The 20863-nt window shown below is 57.3% G+C and overlaps 1 protein-coding gene across 11 annotated transcripts in view; it reads left to right on the top strand.

The window, feature by feature from the left end:
• LMF1 (lipase maturation factor 1) overlaps positions 1 to 20863 on the top strand; it is a 148314-nt gene that overhangs the window by 115156 nt on the left and 12295 nt on the right. For 2 of the 11 annotated variants that reach the window (XM_037814586.1, XM_037814585.1), the window contains one exon: positions 6901 to 7130. In XM_037814586.1, coding sequence (XP_037670514.1) covers positions 6901 to 7081 — 181 coding nt within the window. In that variant the 3' untranslated portion in view covers positions 7082 to 7130. Of the gene's footprint in view, positions 1 to 6900; positions 7131 to 9911; positions 10114 to 10620; positions 10937 to 11095; positions 13618 to 16719; positions 16738 to 20200; positions 20381 to 20863 lie in introns of those variants that run through there. The other 9 variants (XR_005213595.1, XR_005213597.1, XR_005213601.1 and 6 more) reach the window with 9 other exon arrangements.

Here is a 20863-nt window from a genome sequence, read left to right as displayed (position 1 = left end):
GTGTCTCAGCTGAGCCACTCCCCAGAGGCGGGAGAGCTGGATTCAGGGCCTGGAGGGGGCAGCACCCCTGGGCAGGGGTCACCTCGGGGACCAGGTAGCTCCCAGTGGCTGTGAGCAGGGGACGGGGAGCTGACGGCCGTCACCTGACAGCTGGGCCCAGCTGCCTTAGTCATGGCATTTTCTTCCAGGGGTCAGTTTTGTAAACAAGCACCCCCAGCCCCGCAGGAAGCCTGCACGGGTCCCCCTGGGGCCCCCAGCAACCTTGAAGCCCCTGGCCAGCTCAGGGCTGAGAAAGGGGTAAGGTTGGGGCCCAGCCTCCCGGCCCCACAGCCCAGAGCAGGAGTCCTTTTGGGGGAAGGCATGGGATCAGAGCACCTGTTTGTCCAGCAGAAGGTGCTGGAAAATTATCAAGTTCAGCAGTTTTGGGTGTACTTCAAGGATGCTGAAACCCTGCCTGAAAAAAAGTTGAGGCTGTGAAAATTGAGTTGCAAAAATCAGTTCACCTTTTGTGGAATCAGTGATGAATTAACATTAGGGGAAACATTTTTAAACAGATGAGATACTTAGAGTTGCCCAGGAGCGGGGTCCCTGTGTCGGGACTTGGCTGCAGCTTTGCTTGGCGGCCAGAATGTGCCGCGTCATCAGGGGCGTGTCCCTGTTGTCAGGGGCGTGACCCTGTCATCAGGGGCATGTCCCCATCATCAGGGGCGTGTCCCCGTCGTCGGGGTGCCCCCACATGGGCTCCTCTGGCCTCTGCTTCCAGTGGCCTCACCTGGGCCTTCCCAAGGAGGGTAGGCAGAGGCATCCAGTCCCAGGAAGATGCCCGGGTCCCTTCTCCCTCTTGCTCCCCGCAAGCGCAGCCACAGCTCTGGACTTCTCTTGTAAAGCAAACCCGAGGACTTCAGAGGCTGGAGTGGGGAGAAGAGGGCAGAGCGGCCAGGGACTCGGGACCCAGAGCGCTGGGTGCCCAGTTCTTGCGCTTCCTCTCGCCTCGGGCATCCGGTCCTGGCGCTGCGGATACCAGCAGCTGAGAGCCACCAGTGGGGCCGGGAGAAGCCCCAGCAAAGCCTGCCTGCCCTGCTGGAGGGCCAGGACAGAAAACCCGTTCCCTGCCACACTCGGAGCCGGGGGCACCCGGGCCATGGGGGAGCCCAGTGGGAAGCCGGGACCCTCTCCCTGGGGGTGAGAGGTGTCCTCATCAGAGGCCGTGGGGGGAGAAGGACACACACACACACACACACACACACACACCAGCAGGAGCACAAGCCACGGAAGCAGCAGGAGGCCGCGCGCCTCCCCTGCAAGGCAGGCCCAAGAGGAGGTGAGCACAGGACCCAGCACCTCAGGGCACAGCGCCCAGACGTCCAGGTTCCAGTCGAAAGCCTCCGCATTCCAGCAGCCAGGGGGGTCCGGGGCTGGACACAAAGGTGACCGAGAGCCGAGAGCTGCCTGACAAAGAAGCAGCCGTCGTGGGCAGGCTCCATGAGCAACCATGAACGTTCTTGAAACAGCTGAAAATAGAAAGTCTCAGCACCGAACTCGAAGTTTCTGTAACGTAGAACGGAGGGCACAAAGGAAATAACCAGTGAGCCTGAAGATAGGGCTCAGCAGTGGGAATTATCCAGCGTGAGCAAGATAGAGTATAGACAGGAAGAATGAGCCAAGCTGCAGTTTCCTCCGAGACTGTTATAACGAAAGATCTGACATTTGCATCATCAGAGACCAGAAGAAAGCGTGGGGCTCAAAAACTGCTCAAAGAAGTAATGGCTAAAAGCTCCCAAAGTGGGCAAACGGCACAAACCTAGAGTAAAGAAACTGAGTGACTCCTAACAGGGAAACCCCAAGAAACCCAAACCAAGACACATCAAAGTCAAACTTCTAAAAATGAATGACAGAGGGGAAAAAAGAGAGTAGCAAGAGAGAAACACCACATTATCTATAGGGGAAAGCACTGGAACGAGGACAGGTTCCCCAGAATCCACAGAGCCCAGCGGCACATGGCACAGTAGCTTTCAGGAGCTGAAGGAAAAGAGCCACCAGTCGAGCATCCTACGTGCAGTGTCAATGTCCTCTGTGGCGGAGGGGAAATCAGGACCTCACCGGCCTGAAGGAATGGCTGGAGCGAGTTCTCCCAGCACGACCCTGAGAGCCTCAGGACAGAAAAAAGCAAACACATTGGTAAATACAGTAGACTTTCCTTCTCCTCTTGAGTTTTCAAAACTTTGACAGTTGAAGCAGAAGTTAAAGCACTATCTGAGGTGGTTCTACAGTCATGTAGAGGAGACATTTAAGACATGGCAGAGGGCAAAGGGTCGTGTAAAGGGGGGTGAGGTCTCCACACGCCACTCCGACTGGGGAGAGGACACCACCAGGGGACGGTGGGAAGTTAGGGATGTGTAAGGTGGTTCTCAGAGCAACCACTAAACATCTGTGCAAGGGGCACACTCGAATTACAGTGGAATTCTTTTAAAAAACAAAAAATGATTTTAACCCACAGGGAAGACAGGAAAATGGAAATGGAAAGCAGAGAGAACAAATGGAACAGAAAACAAAAAATAAAATGGTATACTTAAGCCATAACACATCAATAATTACACTACATGTAAATGGACTGAATATACCAAAGACAGAAATTGTTAGAGAGCATTAAAAAAAAAAACATGACCTAACTATATGCTGCCTACAAGAAACTCCATTCAGATATAACAATATGAGCAGGTTAAAATAAAAGGGAGGAAAAATATATATCATACAAATATTAATTGAAACAAAACAAGAGTGATAATAGCAGATAAATTAGACTTTAGGTCAAAGAAACAAAGAGGGACGTTGTATACTGACAACGGGGTCAGTAGAAACCCTATGTGCTCACGCAGCTACAGAGCCGCAAAACATCTGCAGCGAAAGTTGATGGAACCGAAAGGAGAAGTGAGACAAAGACTGTAGCTGGAGGCTTCCACCCTTGTCTCTCAACAGCTGATGGAACAACTAGACAAAGTCCTCAAGGACCCAGAAGAGCTCAGACACCGTCAGCCAGAAAGACCCTCCACGCGTCGGAGCACGCACCAGCAGCAGGTGCACAGGCCTTCTGTGAGGCCCACAGCCCGGGCCGTGAAGCAGACCGCAGCCGGTGCAGGATAGTCGGAACCAGGCTGAGGCTGTTACCCTCCCGCAACGGAACTGAACAAGAAACCAGTAAGGAAAATCCCCAAACGTTTGGAAGCCGAACAACACGTGTCTAAATAACCCGTGAGTCAGAGAGTAAGTCTCCAGGAAAATCAGAAAAGTGCATTGAATGAACACGAAGACACAGCATATCCAAATTTGTGGGGTGTGGCTGGTGCTACTGAGGGGGGAACTTATGTCACTAAATGGCTCCACTAGAAAAGAGCAAAGTTCTCCAATCAGAGATCTAAGTTCCAGCTGCAAGAACCTAGAGAAAGGGGGGAAATAAAACCAAAGCAAGCAGCAGGAAGGAAATATAAAGATAAGAACCTAAATCAGTGAAATAAAAAAAGCAAAAACAATAGAAAAATTAATAAAGCAAAGAGCTGATTCTTTGAAAAAAAAATCAATAAAATTGAGAAACCTAGTAAAAATGACAAAAGAGGAAAGACACAAATTACAAATATAAGGAATGGAAAAGAGGATTTTACAAAGCCCCTGCAGACATCACAAAGATAATAAGGTAACGCTGTGAAAACTCTGCACATAAATTTGACAACTTAGACAAAATGGACCAATTCCTTGAAAAACACAACTACCACAACTCACATAAAATGAAAAAGATAATTCAAATAGCTCTATTAATGTAAATTGAATTCATAATTTAAAACTCCCAAGAAAGAAATCTCTAGGCCCAGATTCTACCTAACATTTAAAGAAGAATTAATACTAATTCTATGCAATGTCTTCCAGAGAATAGAAGGTAAAACTTCTCAATCCCTCTTGTGAAGCTAGAGTTACTCTGATATCAAAACTGTGCAAAAGACAGTACAAAATGGAAAACTACAAACCAGTATCCATCATGAATATAGCTGCAGTGTCCCTTATGAATAGAATTAAGGAACACTTAAAAAGAATTATACCCCATTACCAACGTGGAATTTTATTGCACAGATTCAAAGCTGGTTCAGTATTTGAAAATCACTCATTGAAATACGTTTTATTACTAAGCTAACAAGGAAAATTCATATGATTATAATTAACTGAGGCAGAAAAAGCTTTGACAAAATTCAACACCTATTTGTGATGGGGGAAAACCTCTTAGAAAAGTAGGAATAGTAGGGAACTTCCTTGACTTCGTGAAGAGCATCTATAAGAACCCAGAGTTGGCGTTATACTTCCTCCCAGAGGGGACGCTCCAGCCACTGTTCCGTTCTGCTAATGCTGCCGTTAAGCAAAACACCAGAAGTGGATGGGCTTTTATAAAGGGGGTTTATTTGGTTACACGGTTACAGTCTTAAGGCCATAAAGTATCCAAGATAAGGCATCAACAATCGGGTACCTTCACTGGAGGATGGCCAATGGTGTCCGGAAAACCTCTGTTAGCTGGGAAGGCACGTGGCTGGAGTCTGCTCCAAAGTTCTGGTTTCAAAATGGCTTTCTCCAAAATGTCAGTGTCAGCTTCCAAGGGCCATCTTCAAAATGTGTCTCTCAGCTGCAGCTTCCCTTCAAAATGTCACTCTCAATTGCTCTTGGGGTGTTTGTCCTCTCTTAGCTTCTCCGGAGCAAAAGTCTGCTTTCAAAGGCCATCTCCAAAATGTGTCTGTAAGCTGCAGCTCCTCTCTCAGTTTCTGTGCATTCTTCAAAGTGTCCCTCTTGGCTGTAGCAAGCTCCTCCTGTCTGAGCTTGTGTAGTGCTCCAGTAAACTGATCAGTTTGCTGCTGAAAGGGCAGGTCCCCGCCTCCATGGAAATTACCCAATCAGAGTTATCACCTACAGTTGGGTGGGGTGCATCTCCATGGAAACACTCAATCAAAGAATTACATTCTAAGCAACACTAATACGTCTGCCCACACAAGATTGTATTAAAGATAATGGCATTTCAGGGCACATAGTACATTCAAACTGGCACGCCCTCATAAAGCAAGAAATAAAACTTTGCAGGTGGCATGATAATCTACATGGAAAATCCTAAGGAATCTACAAAACTCCCTGAGCACTAATAAGTGAGCTCAACAAGGTTGCAGGATACAAGATAAATGTACAAGACTCTGTTCTATTTCTACCTGCAGCAGTGAACACACGGACACCTACGTTTAAAACACAGTACCACTTACAACCACTCAAAGAAATGAAATACTTGGGTATAAATCTAATAAAACACATACGGGCAGATTTAATAAGTGGAGAAACAGACCGTGCTCATGGATTGGAGAACTCGACGTGGTAAAGAGTGGTTCTCCCTACATGGATGTCAGGGTTTAATGCAACTCCTGTCCAAATCTCGGCAAGACGTTTTATAGACATAGACAGGTTATTCAAAACCTCATACGGGAAGGCGAAGGAATTAGAATAGCTAAGAACAAGAATGTTTTTGAAACAGAAGAATACAGGGGAGGCAGCAGTCGACTCCATCTCAAGACTCACCTGGCTGCAGGGGTTAGCGGGGTGGGGAGGTGGACACACTGACCAGGGCAGACCGAGAACCCGATGGGACCCCATGAGGTGCCCCTGATTTTAGAATGAAGGGAAGACGGGCCTACAGTAGGGACGCCGGGTCCAGCTGCCCCTGGCTGCAGGGCTGCCGCTCCCCTCGGTCGTGGAGGGTCCCCTCCTCGTGCTTGACCTGGTGATGGGCGACGGGTCAGCCTCGCCCGGTGCTGTGGGGCCCGAGTCAGAGTCCTCCCATGGCTGGCGGCTCCGGGACATGCTTGGAGAGCTGCCCTGAGGAGGTGCCTGCACTGACCCCCAATAGGGCCCTATGTGGGTGCTCTGGGTCTGCAGGGACGAGGGGCGTCCATGGTGGCTGTGGGGGACGGGAGATGCCAGCCCATGCCCCGGGCCCAACTCCCCAACTGTACCCCCATTCTGCAGCTCCTTCCCCACCCTGCATCCCCCCTCCCACCCTCGGCTGTCAATGGTCAGTGTGGATTCAGGGGCCCAGGCACCCCGAAGGCTTGGCATTCCTGTTCTGAGCGGTCACCCAGGGTCTCCCCCAGACCCCCACCCCGTCAGGAGGGCAGCTGCTGCCCTGTGGACGCCACACACGTCTATTTTTGTTCAAATATTTCACATCTGGGTCCTCAGCCATGCCTTAGAGCGAGCGAGTGCCTTCCGGGGAGTGTGCGAGTTCCGTGTCACAGCCCCCGGAGGCGAGTGGGTCCCGTGTGCGGCTGCGTTTCCCGTCAGGCTCACGTCCCGGTGCCCCCCCGGACTTAGCTGCCCGGCCCCCTCGCCACTCGGGGTGGGCTCCCCAGGCTGGCGCTGCTGCGGGTGGGCACATCCTCCCCGCACCGCCTGCCGACCCCACACAGTCACCCACCGCGGTCTCTGGCCTGAGGGGGCAGCGTCGGCCGTGCGCCCCCTCACCCCCGTGTCCCCAGGGCTCGCAGGTCTCCCTGCACGGCCCCCTGGGCCTTCCCTGCCCATCCCATGAGGCCTCAGGGCAGGTGGAGCCACGACCACCAGAGGCTACAGCTCAGCAGGCAGCTGAGACCCCAGACCCACCCCCAGCTCTGGTCTCCCTTCCCCCAAAGCCCAGCACAGGGGAACTCAGGAGCTGGAGCGGGTGGGGGCTGGACCCGGGTGGGGTAGGAGGTGGGGTCCGGGTTGGGGATGGAGGTATGGCCCGGACGGGGTTGGGGGGTGGAGGACAGGGTGGGGGGCGCCGGGGCCGGGTGGGGGGTGCTGTGCGGGGCGGGGCGCCCGCGAGGCTGACGCTGCGCTCCCCTGCAGGTGGCTCCGCGCCGAGCACTACAGGTACAAGTTCAGCCGGCCCGGGGGCGAGCACGCGGCCGCGGGCCGCTGGTGGATCCGGAAGAGGCTGGGGCCCTACTTCCCCCCAGTCAGCCTCCAGGGGCTCAGGGGCTACTTCAGGGCCCGGGAGTGGCCACTCCCAGAGCCCACCCTGGGCTGAGCAGCGGAGCCGGGCGCGCCCGCTGATGCCAATAAAGAACCCGACGGCGCAGGAGGGTGATGGCGGCTTGTGGGAGACCGGGCGGCGGGGGGCCTGGGGGGCTGCGGGGCCCCCGGCTGTGTCCTTCGCCCCGACCTCAGTCACCCCCACCCCCGCCAGCCTCTCGGGGCACCCCCTGAACTCCCCAGCCCTCATCGGGATTCCGGGGTCCCCACCAGCGGCTCCGGGGGAGAAAGGCTCCCTCACGCCCTGAAGTTGGTTCTGGCTCAACCCCCCCCCCCCCCCCCCGCCATGTGCTTGCAGCCAGGGCACCCCCCTCCCCCCAGAAAGGTCCCGAGTCCTCCGTTCACGCAGCTGCCAGGCCAAGTGCCAAGTTCCCTGCGGGCACCTCCAAGCGCCGCCCCACCCCACCCCGACCCCCACCCGACAGCGACCTGACACCCACCTCCGCCACGGGGACCCGCGTACGGGACGGGGTTGGGAGGAGGGGGGGCCGGGCGTCCCCTCCCCAAGCCCCGCTATCGCCACTTAGACCCGGATTTTCACATTTAGGGGTCGGGGTGCTTCTCGGGCTGCAGGGGCTAAGCCGCGGGAGGAGGCCAGGAAACGTTTGCATCCCCGGGTGGGGACAAACAGGACCAGCACCCAGAGAGTGTTGCCCCTGTTGGGAAAAGCAGAAACCCCCTGCCCACCTCCCGCCCAGGATGCCCCAGGTCAAGGGGTGCAGGGGCAGCTCCCCCAGGCCAGGGGAGGAGGGTGGGGCCGGGGGCGCCCCAGGACAGCCCCTGCCGCAGCCCCCACATCTGCCGCGGCCCAGCAGCCCCCGGAGCCCCCCCGGCGGGCACCCCACGTGGAGGGCCAGGGGGACAAGGCAGTGATTCAGGCCGCGGCGGCCCGGGGCACAGATGCGGGGCTATGTGGGGGCCCCGGCGCCCCACGGGGCGGCCAGCCCAGGTGCAGACGGGGCCGCATCCCACCCGGGGAACAGGGCGTCCTGTGTCTGCGCGGACAGACGGCTCTCAGAGGGGAGACCGCAGCCAGCAAGTCTGCGGCCGCCGCCCCTGGCGCCTTGGCCCTCCTTCCCCGGCGGGGGGGGGTGCCCTCCTTCCTGGGGTGCTGCACAGAATTCTGACCCCCACCCTCCTCTGCTGTCCCTGAGGCCGTGGGGAGAGGCTGGCACCCCATTGCTCCCCAGCTCAGCAGGGACGGGAGGGGACTATGGAGCTGCTGTGTCTGGTTTGGGGTGCACCCAAGGGACCCCCAGGGCTCAGTGCCACCAGGACAACCGTCTCCTCCCTGGGCCTCGCCAGCCGTGCACCCCCGTTCTCCCACGGGCCCCCAAGCCGTTGCAGGGCCTGGAGCAAGTGGGCAGAAAGGGCCACAGGAGGCTGTGAGCAGTGTGGGGTGCAGGACTACCCCTGCCAGGGGCGCCCCGGGAGCCAGGCAGCTCTCGCCCAAGGTCCGCCCAGGACAGGAGGGAAGGAGGGCTCTCGGAGGAAACCAAGTCCAGCTTCCAAAGCCAACGGCTTCCAGAAAGAGCTGAGCCCAGGGTCGGCCAGTGGAGCCGCTGGTTAATTGCGGTAAAACTCACATCACATGAAGTGCACCTCTAGCCGTTTTAAAGCGAGCAGCTTGGGGGTACCCTGTGCAGTCGGGGTTCTACAGCCACTCCCTCAACTTCCATAGCATTTCCAGCACCCACAGGCTCCCACTCTGGCCCCCAGCACCTGCGTGGGCCTCCGGGGGCTCCTCCGCCGAGCGGTGGCACGTGAGCCAGGGGCGTGCATGAGGGTCTCCCCAAGGACGGCCTGAGCGACAGTGGGGGCAGTGAGACCACAGTGTCCCCTCATTGCCCAAGGCCCCCACCCAGGGCCATCCCCTTCAGGGGTGGGGAGGGTCTGAGGTCTCGGAAGGGACTTCACACTTGACAGAGGGGTGGTCCCCAAAGGCTGGGGGGACTCAGGATCCCAGGGGTATGGAAACCTGGGAGGCTCCCCTGCCTGGTATTATGGGGGTGCTGAGAGGGAGGCGGGCGAGACCCCACGGGGCTTGGAGGCCCCAGACCAACGGGGCAGCTGGGGGCCCCCAGGGAGGAGGGGCTTCCCCAGGGGCCTGTGGCCGCTCGGCTGGGAGGCCGGGGACCCCGACGCTGGCCTTGGCGCCCCAGCCCAGGCTGGATCCACAGCCGTGAAGATGCCGCTCGCAGGCCGCCCACCCCAGTCCCGGGAGCCCATGAGCCCCAGCTCCCCATGGCCATCTCCCCTCAGCACTGAACCACAGGGAACACAGTCCAGGGCCCTGAACCCCGAATCCCTCATCCCCACTGCCTTCAGACCCATTTCCATTCAGACACATCTCCACTCGGGCCCCCTGAACCCCGACTTTCCTCAAACATGACTCCCCTCGTAAATGACTCCCCACAGCCACCATGCCCTTCAGTCACCTTCAGCCCCCTTCAGCCCCTCACCCCCTTCTCCTTGGACCCAGCTCCCCCGGCCCCATGTTCCCCTGCATCTAGCAGGGTCCTCACTCCCAGTGCTTCCCCCCTCTCCATGGCTGGGCAGCCCACTGGGGCGGGTGCAGGTTGCTCCCCACTTCCAGCCATCGCACGGTCACAGGCCTCAGGCCCTGGAAGGGGGTGCAGCGGCTGCCAGTGCCCCGCAGTTTGCTGTGGACGATGGTGGTCCCTGGCCGAGCAGGGCTGGAGGGGTCCGAGAGTGGGGAGGACCCCACCTCAGCTCAGGTGTGGCCCGTGGCCACCAGGTTGCCACAAGGGCTGAGCGGGATCCAGCTCGCAGCCCTGGGTCTGGGGTTGGGGTCACTTGTGCAGCCCCCCTCCCAGCCGCTGTGCATCCCAGTGCTGCCAAGGACACGGAGTAAACGGAGCAAGCGTCTCCACCGGAGCACTCAGAAAGAACTCGGGCATGAGGGAGCACCACCTAACGTCTGCACATTTCAACGCTGGATGAGAACGGAGGCGGAGAGCAGAGGCGGCCGGCACGGGCAGCTGCGGAACAGAGACATGGGCACAGGTGGGCGGAGGGCCTGGGCCAGGAAGGGCTGTGGGGGGACGGACACCGTCCGGGAGGGGAGCGGCGGCTGGGGTGCCCGCCTGGAGCCGGTGTCCGGTGAGGGGAGTGGGGACGTGGCTGCAGCAGCAGAGGCGGGCAGTGGGCAGGGGTGCGCAGGGCCAGTGCCCAGAAGGAGGAAGTGGGGTCGCCGCTGAGCGTGGGTGTGGAGCGGAGAAGGCGGGGAGCCATTGTCCAGGGAGAAGGGGAAGGTGAGGGTTGGGCACGAGCTGGGCATTTTCCCGGGACACATCCAGCTCTGCAGAGCGGGCAGGGAGCAGGGGAGAGGCGGGTTTCACCGGGTCCTGGCTGCCCCGTGAGGAGAGGCTGAGGGGTGAGCGCAGCTGGGACGGCGGGGCCGGAAGGGCCCTTGTGTGACAGAGCTGCACTCGATCGTTTCCACTTTGCCTGGCTCGTCCTTTCTTTGCTGTGTCTTCTACTGGGGATGGGGTTTCCCTGTTCCCTCCACAGAGCCTGCGCCTGTTTGGAAGTTACACATCCTATTTCCGTTTCTAAATAGTGACCCTAAAAGTCTTCAGCAAGCACTGTGGCTAAAGCACCTGGAGAAGTGTAAGGATCTTAAAACTCTTGGACTCCAGGCAGCTCCTCCCAGCTCATGCAATTCCTGCCCCACCTCACCTTGACCCTGAAACAGAGCGTGCCCTTCTCTGCAGACAGAAGAACCTTCTCTAGGTTACTCACAGCCGTATGTTTAGAAGGAAGGAAGGAGTGAGGTGCAACACTGAAGGCTGCGTGAAGCATCTGTTAGGATGAAGTCTCTGTTTGGGTTTGTCTGAAATTGTATTTATTTTGTCCTCCCTCTCAAATGTCCCTCCCGGCTCAGCGACCCTGTCGGGCACTTTCTCTTGGCCCTCGGCCCTTTGCCTTTGGTGTGTTTCACTCTTCAGTGCGCACCTCAGTGTGGATTTCTGTTTATCCCTTTCAGGCCTTGTACTTCCTGCACCCAAAGAGCCGTGTCTTTCTGAATGTCCATTTGTCATCTCTTTAACGGTCGCCTCTCCTGCTGGCCTGCACACCGCTCGCTAGCAGCACTGACCTCCCCACTCCAGCCTCCGGGTCACTCATCTCTTCCATGTTTTGTCCCTGACTGTGTTCTGGGCTGTGCCATCCGGTGCAGCCTCAACTCCACAGAGCCTCTCTTCAGCCGCGTCTAACCTGCTGTTCGATCCATCCATTGGCTTTTTAACATTAACAACCATATTTTTCATTTCTAGCAGTTGTTTGGCTCTTTTACCAATTTATTTTGTCATGGTATTTTTTCATTTCTTCAGCATCTCGTCTGGCTTCTTATGGGTCTCCTACCCACTTGTGTGAGTCACTGCCTGCCCCGGGGGTGGCTTTGTGTTTGCCCCCATCTGGAACATTCTGAGACAGCACTTCTGTGGGGTGGGCTGCAAGCTGGGAGCTGTGCTGACGGTTCCGGTGCATTTCCCCAGGAGATGCTGTTGAAGGAAGTAAAAATAGGAACTCTTTCTGACTGAAATCAGCTCACCCTTTAATCACCCGCGGCTGATTAGATGAGTCTGCCCTGTTGCTGGAAGCAGCCTCCTTTGCTGACGGTAGATGCAATCACCACAGATTTACATTTAAATCCACAAAGTGCCCTCACGGGAACAGGCCAGGGTCGGCCAGCCACCGGGCACCACGACCACGTTGGCGCTTGAGCTTTACCGTCACGACAGGGAGCCCCGTCAGCTGGGTGAGGAAGAAGCAACGTCCCCCACAGATTCCTCAGGAAACAGAGGCGGTCACGCAGCAGGCTGGGGGGGTCTGGAAAGGTGCAACAGCTCCGGAAAAGATTTGGCCGTTTCACACGATCCAGCCATTCCACTGCTAGATGTCAACCCAAGAGAAATGAAAACGCAGAGACCCGTAGGCAAATATCCAGAGAAGATTTATGTGAAAGAGCAAAAAGCTGGATGAGTCCAGGTGTCCCTGGGCAGAAGGGACAAGCCCCTCCTGGGATCTCCGTACAGTCGAACCATCCTAGCAGTCGACGGATCAAATTACTGAAATGCACATGTTTGAGCCTCAGAAGCAATGTGCCCAGCTAAGGAATCCAGAGACAACCGAGAACATGGGGTATGATTCCACTTATACAAATCTGGGGGGAAGGAAGTCCAGTCCATAGTGATGAAAACACGTGTGGCTGCCTGGAGCCAGGCCGGGCGGACGGGAGACTGGGTGGTGTGGAATGTTCCACGTCCCTGTTGCATCAGCTGGTACGGTGGTTACATAAGTTGTCAAAAACCATCGAGCTGCACACTTAGACACATTTTGCTGTATGTAAAGCACAGCTGGCTCCGCGGGTTAAGCCCCAATTGGTAGCGTCGCCAGTTCCCGTGCCTGAACGCCGCCCCCACGTCTCCCCTGTGGCCCTGTCCGAGCTGCGGGCAGAGCTGGTGAGAGAGGAGGGGGCTGGCTGGCTCCCGGGGCCGGTGGGGCCGCCCCGGCACACCACTGCCTGCACTTTGGTAGAGCTGGTTTCAGGAACCAAAAACACGCGGTGCCACCCCACACCCAGCTACAATGAGTAGGACATCGATGCCACTGTTGCCAAAACTGCTGAGCACCTGGAAGGGTTGTGTTTGCTTGTAAGCGTGTAAACGGGCCGAGTCCACTGGAGGTGAAGGTGTGAGCAGCCAGGACCCAGACGTGCGCACAGACATCCCCAGGAGACGCGGCGGCACCATCAGAGGCCAGAGGTGGGCACGGCCTGAGTGCCACCGCGGGCAGGACGGCCACAGGGCCAAGTGGCCTCGCGAGGGTCACCCCACAGCCGGGGACGCGGCGATCGGCACCTCCCACGAATGCACAGAGGGCTGGGGGCCGCACCGCAGGGCCGCCACACCGGGGGGTTTACCCACAGCAGGCTCCGAAGCAGGCTGGGCCGTGGCCAGTGCGGTGGCCGGACCATGGCTGAGCCTGCGGGGACGGTGCCCTCGGCCTGGCAGTGCCCGGTGTTCACACATGACACTGCCTGGGCCTGCACTTGGATTCTGTGCAGTTTGTTGTTTGTGTTAAAATTCACAATAAAAACATTTTAAACGGAAAATCTCTCTTAATTGTGGAGCCTAAGATCCTATTGTGTTTTTGTTGTGTTTGTTATAATGAGCTCATAGCGGGTATTTGTCATTTAACAGGAAAGTATAAGAAAGTTAAAATGGATCTGCTTGCGTCCGCTTCAACTCTCTATGTATTTATTTCTCCCACCTTACTTTGTGTTTTTGTTGAACGTGCTTTTTTGTTGCTTGCCCTGCCCACACTTTTGTACCTTCTGGAAATATCTTCTCTAAGGATGTAAGACCCTGTGCTCCACCCCGGGGTGCAGCCCTCGGCCTCCCCTCTGCTCGGCCACTCGGCCACTGCGGGGGCTTCGCTGAACTCGGCTGTTTCTGTTGTCTTTTATGGTGGCAAGATAAATAAAACATAAAGTGTCCTGTTTTAGCCACTTCTAAGTGTACAGTTCAGTGGCCTTGATGACGTTCCCAGTGTCGTGCTACCGTCTCCACCATCCATCCCCAAGGCTCCTTCATCGCCCCAGACAGACTCTCCAAACCTATTGGGCCAGAACCGAGAGGGACCGAGCTGCCCGGGGCCCCCCCTGCACCCCCAGCCCCCTCGACGGGCCGGTGCCAGGGACGCTGCCTGCAGGGCCCCCACCACCCCTGCCACTGCAGCCCCCACATCGGGTGCCAGCTCGGCTCCAGGCTGCAGCTGGGCGGGCACAGGCGCAGCTGCGGCCCCGTTTGCATCTCAATGGCCCGAGGGCTGTGGCGGTGCCAGCTGTGGGGGACAGAGCCCCGGCCTTGTCCCTCCCCGGGCCCCTGCCCCTGGTGGCGCCGCAGCCCGCGTGGGTTTCTGTCCCACTTGGTCCACCAGGGCCGGCTATGACCTCTGTCCCCTGCGGCTGTGCAGCCCCTCGTGGGAGCACCATCCCTCCTTCTGTCTCTGCCTGTCTATCGGGGCACCTGGCCTCCTGGACAGGGAGACAGGCCTGGTTCAGGGGTCACGCACCATCCTGAGCACGGATGTGTGGGAAGAGGTGTCACTGCTGGTCGGGGGGGTGAGGCCAGGGAAGGGGGCCCGGGCCAATGTCCCTGTCTGAGCTCAGCAGTCTCCTGGCTCTGCCCAGCAGGAACACCGACTCTGGTGGGGTTCAGGGCTCTGGGGCCATGCTCGGGGTCTGCGGGACCTTGCTGCTCCCTCACGACGGGGTCTTTCAAACAGGGAAGGGGGAGCAGGTGCCTACGAGCATTCTCACTTAGGCAACAGAGTCTTAGATATTACACCAAAAGCATAAGCAACAACAAAAAAATAGATAAATGAACTTCAACAAAATTAAAAACTTTTGTGCATCAAAGGACACTATCGAGAATGTGAAAAGACACCCTACAGAATGGGAAAAGGTATTTGGAAACCATATATCTGATGAGTTTAATTACCCACAATATATAAAAGACTCCTACAACTCAACAAGACAAGGAACCCAATTTAAAAATGGCCCACGGATTTGAATAGACATTCCTCCAAAGAAGATAGTCAAATGGCCAATAAGTGTATGAAAAGATGCTCAGCATCAGTAGCCGTTTGAGAAACTGCAAACCAGAACTGAGAGGTACCACTTCACACCCCTAGAATGCTGCGATTTTACAAATCTGAAAGTAACAAGGGTTGGCGAGGAAGCAGAGACGCGGGGCAATTGCACGCTGTTGGTGGGGAAGGAAAACGGAGCAGCCGCTGTGGAAAGCAGTGGGGCAGTTCCTCAAGGTTAAACACAGAATTAGCATTTGACCCAGAAATTCCACACCTGGGAACTTACCCTAAATAACCGGCAGCAGGGCCTCGGATAGCCGTGCACCGTCGTGCACCCAGTAGCCGAGCGGGAGGCCCCAGTGTCCACCCACGCGACAAGATCTGTTCGGCCGTCAAAGAAAGTGCAGCACTTGTCCCGGCTACAAGACGGATGAGCCTTGAGGACGGCTGGTTGGATGAAATAAGCCAGACGCGAAGGAGCGAACACCGTATGACACGTCTTATGTGAAATACACAGAACAGCCAAATCCGTGGAGACAGACAGCAGGACAGCAGGTTGCCAGGAACGTGGACAGACGGAACCTGTTCTCTGCTGCCACTTCTTCGGGGTCGGCACCTGGACGTGGAATTACCAAGTTCTGAGTCCAACTTCCTAGGAACCACCAAACTCCTCTTCAGCTGCTGCGGCCCAAGGACACCAAGCCCAGAGCTGAAAAACAAAGTCCACAGAGGGACATGGCTCTTCCCACCATGGGCACCCCAGACCCGAGAGCCGGCGAGGAGAGAAGGCGGGGAGGACCAGAGGCGCTGGAGCAGGTGGCCCTGCGGGCAGGACGGGGGCAAAGGCCGCAGAGGTGGCGGCTCAGGGGTGGCCACCGGCTGGGAGGATGACACAGGGAAGCAGGTGGGGTGGAAAGCGCCCGACTCAGCCTTGAGAACCAGGGACCCCTCAGGAACGGTGAGCTTCCCTCACCATGGTTGGAGGTGGGGGGACGACAGCGCTGACACATACCCTGTGACTGAGATGCTGAAGGGCCCCTGCCCGCCCCAGGGCCCGGCTCCTCGCTTTCGGCTGCCACGGCTGAGCCTTTGGGAGCCTGTTACGTTTGTGCAGCCCCGAGCTGGCACCCGGGAGGAAAACCGGCCCAGGCGGAGCCGAGACACATTTCCTCTCGGGGGAGCCGGTGCTGCTGGCCACGGCGGACCTCCCTGCGGACGCGGGTGACACGTGCACACGGGGCCTGCCCAGCGTTCAAATTAAGTACAAGAAACCATTTCCCTGCCAGCTGCAGCCACGGCTTCTGCCTCTGGAAGGTGGATCTTTCTGGTGCCATTAATTTAAGAGGCTGTGGGATGTGGGGCAGGGCTTGTCTGGAATTGGTTCCCGCTCTCTGCTGAATAAATCCACGTGGAATTTAATTTAGAGGAACCGACACTGGCAGTTCTGGATGCACCGTGACGGCTCTGCCCTAACGGCCCCTCGGAAGGGATGTAAGCCTGAGTTTTAGTGTAGAGCGATCTTCCCAAGAAATAACATCTGTCTGGATTTCGCCATTCACGAATGGAACGGTGGGGAGCAGCCTGTCAAAATCTGGCTTTGCTCAAAAGGGGCCATTTGGAAGGCGAACTCTTAATTCCATTTAGAAGCACGAGGCAGCAGGTCAGCCATCTCAAGACAAGAAGAAAGAGGGCTTGGAGGAGAGAAGATAATACAGATGAGGAAACATTTTACCAGCTTAAAGCCATAAAATCCCCACAAGCTTTACTGGAGGAAAGAAAGAAAGAAAGCCCAAGCCTGTCCCAAACTTGGAGGAAGTTGTAGCAAAAATGACATCACGTGAAACAAAAGCAAAGGCTCTGCAGGGACCCGATGGTACGTCTTCTTTTCGACGAATAAACGTTCTCGGTGCCTCCTTGCAGGGAACGAAGGGTAAAGGGTTCAGAAAAGAAGGGTGAGCGGCGGGCACAGGGGCTGGAAACGGCATCTGATTTTCTCTGGCTTCTTTCCAACAGTAAAATCGAATCCATCACGCTCTCCAGCCGAAGGCCCTTAATGAAAATTTAGAGAGTGTGACTGAGATGCAGAATTCTCCGGGGACGCCGCGAGGGAGACGCTGCGCAGCCTCGCCAAGCCCACCCCAGCGGCCTGCCGAGACGGGGCTGCGGGTGACAGTGCCCCTCGCCACCGCAGGGGCTCCCCAGAGAGGCCGGGACCCACCGAGTCTGTCTGCAGCCCCCGGGCAGGGGCACCCGCAGGTGCAGCTCACGTCCCCTGCTGGTCCCACAAAGCAAACCATTCGCACCCCAGAGCCATCCCCTATACTGTCTGCGTCGAAACGAAGGTGTGAGAGGAAGGCCCAGGTCCTCTCTGTACTCCCACAAAATCCCTCCCGTCCGGGGACCGCAGGGAAGGCCTGGGGCCGGGGAGCCCCAGCCAGCAAGCAAACGCGAGCACCGTCCTGGTTACCCGCTTTGGGCCCAAACATCCCAACGGGGGATCCCTGGGACGGTTCTCCCCCTGGGACACTCAGCAACGTCCAGAGAGATCTGTGGTGTCACAACTGGGGGCCGGGGATGCTGCTCGGCCCCACAATATGCAGAGCGGCCAAGGGCCTGAGATGCCACCGAGGCCCTGGTGGACGGACCCCTGCGGCCTGAGCGGCCTGGTGGGCAGTGACCTCCATGAGCCTCACAGCACCCGATCTAGGGCACAGCTGGGGAGGGACCCCTTCTGCAGGGGCTGCCTCCCCTTCTCTCAGGCTGGCACAGTGACCGCCTCGCCCCAGGGGGCCACCTGGACAGCCAGGCCCGATCCTTTGGCCCATCTCGGGCCCTGAGGGTGGCACTGGCCGCCCTGAGCGAGTGGCCCCCAGCAGAGGGGCCGAGGACAGGGATGCAGCTCACGCGCAAAAAATGGAAGAGGGACAGAGGCGCAAAAGCCCTGCCCCGGCCAGCAGCCAGAGCCTCCAGTGTCCGCTCACCCCACAGACGCATCTGACGACGGCGGTGGTAAAATACACAAAGCACAGGTGCTGCCATTTCAACCATTTTTAAGTGTACAGTTCAGTGGCGTTTCGAACATTCTCAACGCGAAGCAACCGTCACCTCCGTCCAGCTCCACAACTTCTCCGTGTCCCCGACAGGAGCCCCCCGGCCGCCCGCAGGTTCCCTGTCCCTGGACGCTTCTGCTCTGGTGTCGCCGTAAGTGCAGCCACACGACACTCGCCCCGGGCCCGGCTCCCCTCACTGAGCGTGATGTTTCCGAGGTTTGTGTATGTTGTAACGGGTCAGAACTTCTCTCCTTTTCCAGCCAGTTAATACCCTCTCTGTGGAGGCGCCGCGCTGCTCCTCCACCTTCCGGGATGGACTCGGGGGCTCCCACCTGCGAGGATTTCTTTGAACCCATTTTCAGTTCCTTGGGGCCTGTGCCCAGGGACGGAGTTGCTGGTGATGGGGGGTCTGACCCTAACTCCTCGAGGACCCCCCATACACAGGGCTCGGGGTGCCCCCTCCTGGGTCCCGAGGCCACAGGCTGTGGGCCTGGGCTTCTCGGTCTCTCCACGTCCACGGACCCTGATGGTTCTCGGCGTGGGCCTCCTGCATGGTTGGTTTCTCCTGGAAGGACATGGGTCCGAGTCCCACAGGGCGCAATAAGCGCCACGACGGTTTGTCTCACGAGCTCAACGTGAAACTGCGTCCAGCACTGCCCGGCCGCTGGGACACCGATTTTAGCTGCTCTCACGATGCCTCCCAGAGAGGATTTCCACACCCAGAACCTGCCCTCATGCCAAGGGGAGCAGGCTGCGGCTCCGGTCAGACAGTGCCCCGCGACACCAGACACCACTTTAAATTTGAAATAATGGCAAGCGTCAAACGCACAAGATGAGTCCTGCCGTCTCAGAGTTGCGCAGCTAAGTTGATTCCTTGCACTGCAGCCTTGAGTTTCCTTCAACGTTCTCTCTATGATAAACAGGCAGTTCGGGCTGGTTTGCCAAAAATCAGAGCTGCATAATTCTCAACAAGCCACATTAAAATACTCTGCATTTTGAATGCCTGACATTCTAAAACACCTCTAAAAAGCTGGCATATTTTAAATGGGGCTCTCTAAAACTCAGATACTAGTTTTTTCTGAAATCATCTCCACATGCTTTCGTCCAAATAGCATCCGGCTTTGTAACCGAGGTTTGGGGTGTGACTTGCAGGAAGAAATACCATCGGCTGACCTGCGTGGTTTGCTCCCAGCTGCTTCGTGGTGCCAGAACGTTCTCAAGAGCTGGCTGAGCCTTGACACATGCCCTCTTCTGTGTGGGTCTGGACCCAGAGGCTGCCCCCTCCCAAAGTTTCCTCCTCACCAGAAGGGCCCCGAGCCTCCTCCAGGGCCTTCGCCGGCGCTGGGGACCCCAGGCGAGCGAGGGCGCCTGGCTCCAGAGGCCTCCGCTCGGGGGGTGGCAGCAGGTGAGCAGGTGGCCACAGCTGCCCGCAGCCCCTTGGAGCGTTGTGGGCACTGGGCGGCCCCAGGGGCTGGGTCTCCCTCGGCTGCCACCACAAGTCGCCACAAGCAGTCATTTTCTCACAACCCGAGGCGCCGGAATTCCAAAATGAGGCTACGGCCGGGCCGTGCTCCCCGGAGCGCTGGGAGGGAGGTGAGCGAGGCTCGTGGTGACCGACACCCCTCCACTCGGCCCGGTGCGTTTTACGTGCTCGAGTCACGGGGAGTCGGGCAGATGGAGGCGGGGGTCCTCAGTCCTGGCACCCACCGACCTCATCTGACCAAGTTGGGGACCCCTGGGTGAAGGGGGCTTTGCACGAGACCAGCCCACCCACCACCCAGGCGCTGCTCACTTGGACCAGTGGGCGCCTTCGGCACCCAGCTCCGCTCCTCCCGCCGCGCCCAGGCCACAGCCCAGCCCGCGGGGATGTTCAGACCAGTGAGCGAGAGGCCACGCAGGACCCGGAGCTCCCCGCGGGGCCGAGGAGGAGCCGCGGAAGCCCCCGTCCCGGGAGCACGCGCAGGAACAGCGCGGCTGGCTGTCTCCCGGGCGCCCCGCTGCACTGACCGCCCCAGGGGCGCAGGGGCTTTGCTGCTCCCTCCAGCTCAGCCTCCGGAGTCGCCTTGCTTAGGCTTTCAGTGAAACCGCGGTTGAGTTCAGTGTGTCTGGATGTTACTGTGAAAATAACAAAAGGCAAATGTTCTGCCCTGGGGTGTCAGTCCCTTCCACAGGGAATAAGATGACTAGGTTCTCCCACCTCCCCCCAAAAATACGGGCACAGAGTTCTTAACTCTCTGCAAAAGACATGCACTTGTAAATGTACGACTCTGAAAGTCTGTCATTGAAAATGCACCGGAGCGTGAGAAAGGACCCGGCAGCAAGTCCTTTTGTAACCTAAGGGTCCACCTCCAGACTGTTTGTTGTTTGAACCTGCACGTCTTGTTTGTTTGTTTATGTGAACACACCAGTATATTCCTTTATACATGTTTATTTTCAAATTTCAGAAAAATGACTCTAAGGAGGCAAAGAGGAACATCATCATGTCACAGTCCCAGGTGTATCCAACACCCAGAATCAGGTGGCCGGAAGGGAAAGAGCCAGAGCGGGTTCTGCGGATGGGTCTGCAGCCTCAGGCCGGGTCCTAAGAGTCAGCAATGACTCCAGGACATGGTGCGGCCAGGAAGGTGAGTCCCATCATCATCACCATCATCACCATCACCATCATCACCATCATCATCACCATTGTCACCATCATCACCACCATCACCATCATCTCCATCATCAGCGTTATCATCACCACCATCACCACTATCTCCAGCATTACCACTATCACCATCATCATCACCATTGTCACCGTCATCACCACCATCCCCATCATCTCCATCATCAGTGTCATCATCACCATCACCACTGTCTCCAGCATTACCATCACCATCATCATCACCATTGTCACCATCATCACCACCATCACCATCATCTCCATCATCAGTATCAATTCCATCACCATCACCATCATCATCACCATCACAATCATCACCATCATCTTTATCATCACCATCATCTCCATCATCATCACCATCATCTTCATCATCACCACCATCACACCATCATCACCACCATCACCATCATCTCCGTCATCTGTATCAATTCCATCACCATCACCATCA

Source organism: Choloepus didactylus, chromosome 21 (assembly GCF_015220235.1).
Source record: "Choloepus didactylus isolate mChoDid1 chromosome 21, mChoDid1.pri, whole genome shotgun sequence".
Taxonomy (NCBI): Eukaryota; Metazoa; Chordata; class Mammalia; order Pilosa; family Megalonychidae; genus Choloepus; species Choloepus didactylus.
This window is presented reverse-complemented; position numbering and strand designations above follow the sequence as displayed.